This window comes from Ursus maritimus, unplaced genomic scaffold (genome assembly GCF_017311325.1).
Source record: "Ursus maritimus isolate PB19 unplaced genomic scaffold, ASM1731132v1 scaffold_3, whole genome shotgun sequence".
Taxonomy (NCBI): Eukaryota; Metazoa; Chordata; class Mammalia; order Carnivora; family Ursidae; genus Ursus; species Ursus maritimus.
In genome coordinates this window covers 65,103,243-65,112,134 of record NW_024425563.1, presented here as the reverse complement: position 1 = coordinate 65,112,134, position 8,892 = coordinate 65,103,243, and the positions used below count along the sequence as shown (strand labels likewise).

The window sequence follows — 8,892 nt, the reverse complement described above, 5'->3', positions numbered from 1 at the left end:
AAAGATATGCAAATATATCTCTTTCAGGAAAAGACTAAGAGACGTGTTGTGTCTGATTTTTCTGTGCTCAGCACTGTGGAGATAGCCTTGATGAGTCTTAATGAGCCGTTTAAAAACTGCTTCTTCATTTGCTGTAATCTTGTGGGTCTCATGGACACAAGCCTCATTGACTTTCAGAGCTCGGTGTTTCGGGGGCCCATCCCTCAGGTGGAAGTCTTAAAAGTTGAGGGGCTAGATGTTGGGCCCAAAGGCTCTACTTCTCAGGAAGAAACTGAGTTGTGAGGTTTCCCCCAATTGTCTGTCACTGTGCTGGGTGGGGCATATGATGATAGCTGGGGCAGCCTTTCCTACCCATTTCAATGCGGGTGGGTTTTTTTTCTTTTTCCTTGTTTGACTGACATGTAGGAGTCACTCAGCAGGCTTTCAGGGGGAATTGTTCTTTGTGTAGCTGTAGATTCTGTGGGAGATGAGTTCAGGAGCCTTCTACATCACCATCTAAGATCAAAACTGCCAAAATCAAGACATTTAAAAACTAATATTTAAAAATCTAGATTTCTGGATTCTCTTACAGAAAAGAACAGCAATATTGCCCATAGCGTGGAAAGGTGGCATGTAAGGAGCAGCTGTGCCCTATACACGGGCCTGGGCTTTCTTTGCCATTGGGCACAGCAATCCAGTCCCAGCCCAGGCTGCCTTCACCATTAACACCTGCCTGGCTCCTCTTCGCTATTTTTCTCACTTGTACGGAGCTGTAACTGACATACAGCGTTGTAAAGTTTAGCCATGTCTAGCACGACCTGACATAATATATTGAAAGTGCTGCCCGTGATAAGGTTAGTTAACACCCGTCACCTTATACAGTCACAAAGGAAAAAGCTCTTCGTGATGAAAGCTTGGACGTTCTACCTCCTTAACAACTTTCCCTCTCAGCTACTGTGATTTTGGTGACGGCGTAGGATGTAGCACATGGTACACCATGACGAAGATGTTTGCAAGCTTGTTACCCGGGGGTTGTGGTTGTGATCTAGTACCACAAAAAAGTGCTAAACCACAAATGTGTACGCACACATGAACATAGAACTCAGAGTTAAAACGGACCAAAAAATTCCGCCTAAAGTCTTGTAGAACATTATTTGGCTGAATATTATCTTGTGCCACCTTGTGGTCATTTGAGAGACACACAACCCAGACCACCTTGCTGCCAATAAGATAGATTGTGGCTTCATTTAGGGATAACGTAATAGGATTGAGATAATGCTGTGTTCGGTATGTTTTAGCAAAGATTCCAAACCAGTAGTTGATAAAATTTGATCTGATCAGTTGATGCATAGCCTCGGAAACCCCGCCACTGTGCCCAGTCATGAATCATTCTTTTCTTTTTTTTTAAGATTTTATTGGGGTTGGGGCAAGCAAGAGCGAGCACACATGCATGCAAGAGCGGGGGACTGGCAGAGGGAAAGGGAGACAGAGAATCTCAAGCAGACTCCATGCTGAGCAAGGAGCCTGACACAGGGCTCAATCTCACCACCATGAGACCATGACCTGAGCCAAAATCAAGCATCAGACGTTTAACCGACGGAGCCACCCAGGCGCCCTGAATCATTCCTTTCGGCAGTTTTCTTCTCACTCCCTGAAACAAACACAAATCCAGGGTTCTTCCCTAACTTTCCGCTTTCAAAACCCTTGCCCCAGAATTTCTAACATTCTCACTAAAACCTGTACTGGTAAGCTCCGCCTCAAAGTATAAAGTTAAAGAACGGAAGTTAGTACTAAGGGTAGTTAAGACCTCACGAAGGCCCTTCTTGCACAGCGCAGTGGTGATTGTGTGAAGACTCACCAGGGTCCTATGAGTCCTCTATTCACAAATACAAATCGCCTTGCTAATCTAGAACTCTTTCTGTGGTAGTCATTATCATCAACAGATAATTCCATTGCGCACAAGGTGACCTCCCTTTCAATGTCTAGGCTGTATGTACATTTCATTTATTTCGTCCATAAAATGGGGATGACAAGAGCAGTAGGTACCTGTCAGGATTATGAGAGACCCGGTATGGTCTTAGATCGGTGTTGGCTGACAGTCATCAGCACATAAAGCATTCGGTACAAGGTTTCGTCTTTTGTCTGGCTTAGAAAACACGGAGAGAGTCAGGGCTCACTGCCGCAGGCAGTTATGAAAATGACCGTTCACGTGTAGATTGATTATATTCAAAAGGCAAATAAAAACAGATTTGGGGCTGTCCACATTCCTTCTTACCTTTCAGAGTATAAAAGAGCTTTCCTTTTGAGGACATATTTTTTATAAGGTGGATCAAAGGAGGGACATGAAAGGTTCAGAAAAATGTATGTATAAGGTCATACCGGCCCTGTACAACAGTCATATGCGGTTAGCAAGTTACAACTGCTCACTAATTAACTATGACAAACTGTTGAGCTTCCATGCTGGGATTTATTCTACGAAATCAACATGTTATCTCTCCAACTTGGCATAAAATAATTTGTCGCCACCGCTATGTTGGAGAAATGCATTAAACGGCCTGGAAAGAAAAATCCGTGTGTTGTGGCTGCCACCTTGTGGCTTGGTGTATTATATTAGTCCTCAGAAATCAAGTAAGTATTTTCTACCACAACAACCGGTTTCTAAAATATACCAACAATTCAAGTATAGTTTTTTCTAGCATTATTAAAAATCCTCCAAGTTGCACAACGGCATATGAACGAATTTCTTGGCATCCTTTTACTGGCTAGCTAGGGTTGAAATCAGGTAAGAGTTCACATAAGATCTAAGTCATATTAGCTCTCAATCCCATAAGATCTCAATAACACAAGTGACTGTGCTTATGTGTGTTCATTAAACATTTTTAAAATTAAAAAAAATTCTCATGCTTAAATTAGATGTGCTAAATAACTTAGGAACGACCCATAAAATGGAATATATAATCCCATTAAAAATACAGAATTAGAGAAAAAATTTAGAATTATATTTTTCCATGCAAGTAATTCTATAATCTTTTGAAAGGTAACACAGAGTAGGGGTTAAGTACAACCCTGGGACCTAGGATCAAATATCCCACTTTGATTCCTGATCAGTTATGTGAACTTGGATATATGACAGAATACCTGCGTATCACTTTATTCATCCGTAAAATGTGGACGAGCTCAATAGTGCATACCTCACGGGGCTGTTGTGAAGGTTGATTGTAGCTTTTAGAGCAGTATGGGTCAGGCTCGGGAAGGCTGATCAATGTTCTGGGCAACCATAATTACGATGGCATGAGTCAAATTAGTTTTATTGCTAGCAATTAGCCTTCCCCCTTCAAAGTGTTCCCCATTTCTCACCTTATGCTCGGGCACTGATTTTCCCAGCTCTTTCACTCCTGCCTGGTGGTTGAGGGGCAAGTTTTTTGCTGGAGACCCAAGGTGAGGGCCCTTAAAATTACTGGCGAGCAGGGTGTCAGAATTGTTACCACTTAGGGTTTGCTGTATGGCTCCCATTCTATCGATTTTTGAAAAGCAGTGTGTGTTTTGTTGTTGTTCTACCCGTGCCCTATTATATATTGAACAGATGGGGAACAGATGACTTTTCTTCTCAGTTCACGAAACGGTGCCACCTGAAACAGACTTCCATATCAGTACGACACCCGGAATCTTAAGCTCTGGGCTTAGGGCCATGACAAAGCAGAATGTGGGGGTTGTCACTCTCGCAAAGGGAATGAGTAGATGTGGATGTAGAAAGAAAGTAAGCTGAGTATTCAGTGACTGAAGAGTGGATTTGAGGAGTCATTAGTACTGCTCTCCTTCTGGTACATACCTTTGAAGTCCGGAATGGCCACATGACTTGCTTCGGCACAGAATGTGTAAGAAAAAGTAGTATGTCACTTCAGGGTGGAAGCTCTGAGTTTCGGTACTTGATTTACCATTTGCTCCATCCCCTGCCTTGCTGGTCATGGAAGCGTGAGTCAGGATTATGCTTCTGTCAGCCTGGGTCCCGGAGTGACTGTAGCGCCTTCATTGATGAGCAGAGCTCCAGAGACCTGGATGAACATACAGTTTGAGCAAGAAATAACCTCAGTGGTGGTAATGCACTGAAAATTTGGAATCTTATCATCATCATCTAATTTATCCCATTTTAGAAAATATTTAGCAACCCTGTGATTTCCTGGCAGGTAACCTTGCTCTCAACTTCAGCTGAGAGGGGGTCCCTTCCCTCAGTCTAATTCACAGCAGACACCCGGGCTGTAGTTTCATGCTGACAGCGGAGGGGATAGTCAGCAAAGAACAACACAAAGGCTCTGGAGCCAATCTGTCAAGTGGCTTGGAGCTCCACCACTTAGCAATTAGCTGAATGCCTTTGAGCAGTTGATTCAACCTATGTAAAATAGGGGTACAAGGGTTTATCTTTCCAGGGACTGAACCTGTATAAGAAACCACGTAAAAGGTGACGGTGTCAAACATCCATTTATTACACTCAAGGAATTATGAATCAGGAATTGGACATAGCATGCGGGGATGGTTTATCCCATGACTGGGGCCTCAGCTGAAGACTCAGAGTAGGTGCTGGAATCATCTGGAAGTTTACTCACATGCCTGGTGATTGATGTTGCCCGTTGACAGAGACCTTGGTGGGAGCTGTCAGCCCTCTTACACGAGGCCTCTCCTGTGGCCTGGGCTTCCTTACAACATACATCGAGAGAGAGAAAGCATAAGCCAAATCACCTTTTGTGACCCAGCATCAGAAGTCACAGTGTCACTTCTTCTGGATTCAGCTAGTCAAGGCCATCTTGAAATCCTGCCCAGGCTCAAGAGGAAGGGAAATAGACTGCCTCTTCAGAGGAGTAGCTAGGGTCTGGAAGAGTCCATGGGACCAGAAATACTGCTGTGGCCATTTTTAGAAAACAGTGTCTGTCATACTTCCTCAGAGTGTGGGTAAACTCACTGAGTTAACACAACGTACTTAGAACTGTTGGTAGTTATGTGCTTGCTGTTAATGACTGATCCACTTATAGGTTTAGAATCACATGGAACCATCTTTCTGTGGCCAGCTTTTTCCTTTCACGGGGCCCCAAGCCAAGGATCTGTTATCTCAGACTCCAGACCAGACTATGGCAACCCCAAGACGGGAGGAATTAAGGAGCATGCTCTATGTCCATGGCCTCAACGAGATATTCCTGCAACAGTGTGACTCCAGGAGGCTCAGGGTGAGTTCCCTTTTATCATTTCCTTGTAAAGGGTTTAAGAAACTTTGCAGCCGATTTAACCAAGATCATATACTTGCATATGTGCAACTGTGCCTTTATAGCAAGAGACCTGCAGGAAGATGTTCAAAACTGTTTGGAGCAGTGGTAGTATTTCGGTGGTTTTTCTTCTTCTATGGAATGTATCATGTCCCAAACTCCAAAGTACTGTTTTAGTTATGTAGGAAGGTGAAACCAACCTCTGAAGGGGTACATCATCTCTTAGGGTACTTGGATGAGGCTGAAACGGCAGGACAATAGGAGCTAAAAATCTTTTAGTTTCTGGAGAGGGACTGGATTATCTGTTGTTAGCAGTGCTGTGCGGATAGAAACTACATGCCTCCTGCGCTCTGAGTCACCAATATCAGGGTAGGCCAGGCAAACAGGCTCGGCTGGTATCTAATTGTTGAGTCATGTGTACATGCCCCAGGGGCTACCATTTCTTTAAACCTTCTATAATTTAGTTGCAAAAGAAGAGGCTGACTTTATACACTGTGCCAAGAATCTTCAATAGAGCTCATGTGCGCTCTGACATCCGTGAGGTGCCGTAGTTAGGGGGGACCTGCAGGACTGAATTCACGCCTGTGGAACTGGCTGAACGGAGTATCTCCACTGTCAGGCGGTATCTGCATGTGGCAGCTCTCATAGTCACGGAAGTTAAAAATCTAGGGCCAAACTCCTATGCTCAAAAACTAGCGGTTTGTGGTTTATGGCATCCCTTAATCCTGCCATGTCCACTGCGAGTCACTGTCGCCTCGTTTCCGATGCACTCTTGCTGTCCCTGAGCTTGGCGGGGTGCGGCTGTACCGTGAGTAGCTTCGCCTGGTCATGCTAGGGTTAAGCACTGGGAGCGCGTACAAATACAGGGTTAGCATTGAGCCATCCAGTGTTAATTCAGGACATTTCCTTGGCTTTCTAGAGACATTTTAAGATTGTAAGTGAAGGCCTATCACCTCAAACAGTCCCCATCTTCCAACTTCCCAGCTCAACTCCAGGCTCACTTGTTTTTCCCATCAAAGATTTTTTTAAAAGATTTTATTAAAGAGCTCGGGTGCACAAGCGAGGGGAGCGGCAGGCAAAGGGAGAAGCAGGCTCCCCACTGAGCAGGGAGCCGGACGCGGGGCTCGATCCCAAGACCCTGGGATCATGACCTGAGCTGAAGGCACTCTCTTAACCAACTGAGCCACCCAGGCACCCCCAACAAGCATTCTTATGTTGACCTGCGCACCAGCACTTTCCTCTTCAAAAGTTCCTACTAAACGGAATCCATCTTTATGATGTGTTTCAAAAGGTTGTCCCTAATCAACCAATAAGCATTCAGGTGAGAATCTTCTACTTATTCACTGTATGTTTCCTTGTTATACTTTCTCTCTTCTCACTTAGGTTTAGAATGCTTTTTCCCTTGATCAGAAATGCTTGGTTTGAGTTGTTTCTCTACAACGGGGTTCTCCACACCAGGGCCCACAGGCCGAATCCAGCCCACTGCCTGTGTTTATAAAATGTGACTGGAACACAGCCCTCCCCGCTTGTTTGCTTATTGTCTATGGCTTTTACACTCCAGTCGAAGAGTCAAGCAGTTCCAACAGAGGTCTGCAAAGCCTACAATACTACTGTTCCTTGAATCTGCTGACCTTTGATCTAGAGCAGCAGTTCCAGAAGAGGTGTTGGCTCCACAGAAAAAATAAATTAGGAAATGCTACTTTACAGACTAGAGCTGTCCTGGCCGTTTATGATGGCCTCAGCACGTCACAGGCTGCCGGGCCAGCTGCGGGGAGTACAGAAAGAAGAGAGGGAAGCTTGGAGAAGGCCACACTGAGAGGAGACACGGACGGGAAGGGAGCCACGTTGGCACATGGCCCAAGTCTTCTAAAGCAGCCAGAGCGCCTGTGAGTGCCTGCAAACATCACACTGCTTCCCCTTTTCCTGGGCTCACTCTCTACCGTATTGGAAATCAGTAAAAGTTGCAGAGTTTCTAGTTACCTCCAATGAAGGGGCTGTGTGAGTAGAAGCGACTACAGCAATGTTTCCGAGTTAAGACTTTTATTTTTTTCATGCCCAATGAACCTGAGTGGTTGACGCGTACCCCTCCCCTTCCTGCCCCCGAGCCCCCTACTCTATGCAGAGGAATGTTGCCTTGCATGTGCTAGTGCAGACGGGCCTAGGCTTTGGCAGCTGCCTTGTAATGGGCCAGAGTGCGGGCAGAAGGGTCAGTGGCGTTGATCCACCTCGGCATCCAGTAATGGGTCAGCCAGTCGGCCCGGCCTGGGTAGTGGCGTTCAAAGATCTGACGGTAGTAATAGCCTTCTTTGGTTTTAGGAGTGTTGAAGGGAAATTTTTGGGCTGCCGCTGCCATCATGGCGTCATCAACCTGGAAGAGCATAAAAGCAAAATGGTGTTTTAAACGGCACTGAAACTCTGGTATTTATTGTGGCTTCACAATAACAACCAAAGATATGGAAGGGCAGGACTGTAATTGCGCAAGAGACCCTGGGAATCACCCTCCAGTTAGAAAATGCTAAAATACCATAATCTACACAGCTGTAGTGACTTTTAAGGAATAGTTTTGTGAATACCTAGTAGATGGCGGCTCTGAGTGTTTTATTCTTTTACGCCTAATAACGTCTAGCCCCCAGCAGGTATGCAATAACGTGGCAAATGAAGGCCAGTGATGATGGGTACATCTCCTCGCTTGCTCTTTCAATTCAAGATGCTACTACATAATCCTTCATGTTATTTAAATCTTATGAAATTCTTACAAAAGTATTGTTTACCGAGAATTTCTCCAACACACAAAACATGTAAACTAAACACAAAATGGGAATGGCGATTACAACTCTATGTACACATGGTCCTATTCCAGAAAATATTTAAGATATTATACCTGATGTTCAATATATTCCTGTAAAATCCTAAACCAGGAATTCTTAACTGAAGTAATTCCATCACTGAAGGCTTCCTTTGGCCGCCAGAGAATGTCTTTAGGAATCAGATTGGAGTCTTCAAATGCCTCTCTCAGGAGATGCTTTTCTATCCCATTCTGACATGAAAACAAAGGAACGTCAGTAAAAGTTCCAAATATATTCAATATCAATGGACTTTTTTTTATCTTGACTTGATTCACCTACCTTGGGAATTCTCATATCTGGTGGCAGAGACAAGTAATAGGAAGAAAATCGATGATCCAGGAAGGGGACTCTCAATTCAAGGCTTAAAGGGGAAAAAAAAATCTAAATCAAAATGGATTTAGCGCCTGTCCATTTAGATTCTCCTTGAGAGTTTCTTAGCAATTCAACCAGCCTCTAAGTCATGTGAGGACAATAAAGTCATTTCTGCAGTCCTCCTGATTATCCTACACTACTGCACGAACACAGAACTCTTCATGCAAAACAGGATGTATTATCTCATCTACAGAGTGAGACAAACTGACAATAATTTTACTTTCCCTTCTACAATTAAATCTACATCTAAAAAGCAGAAAAAGGCAAGAATCATCAGTGACCTGATCGTAGAGAATGTACTTTTCCTATACCTCTCTGCCACAAAGTCTTTTCTAGGTGAGCCCATCTCTCTCATCTTATTAAAAACCGTAAGAATTCAAAACTGTTTACTAAATGACTAATTTACATATAACACTCAATATAAACGACTGATCCACAGTGTT

At 44.1% G+C, this 8,892-nt stretch overlaps 1 protein-coding gene and 1 long non-coding RNA gene across 2 annotated transcripts in view; both read right to left on the bottom strand.

Annotated features, from left to right (window-relative positions):
• Positions 1-1,384: 1,384 nt before the first annotated feature.
• LOC103658755 lies at positions 1,385-4,706 on the bottom strand. The gene is made up of 3 exons (XR_567273.2): positions 4,581-4,706; positions 3,809-4,031; positions 1,385-1,630 (listed from the first exon to the last, which is right to left on the bottom strand). It is a non-coding gene; the product is annotated as an uncharacterized LOC103658755 (long non-coding RNA).
• A 2,548-nt stretch (positions 4,707-7,254) lies between these two features.
• The window catches only part of ASNS (asparagine synthetase (glutamine-hydrolyzing)), a 154,714-nt gene continuing 153,076 nt past the window's right edge, over positions 7,255-8,892 (bottom strand). Inside the window, exons 15-17 of the mRNA XM_008686279.2 lie at positions 8,357-8,438; positions 8,113-8,268; positions 7,255-7,599 (exon numbers count right to left, since the gene is read on the bottom strand). Coding sequence (XP_008684501.1) covers positions 7,390-7,599; positions 8,113-8,268; positions 8,357-8,438 — 448 coding nt within the window. The 3' untranslated portion in view covers positions 7,255-7,389. The remainder of the gene's footprint in view (positions 7,600-8,112; positions 8,269-8,356; positions 8,439-8,892) is intronic.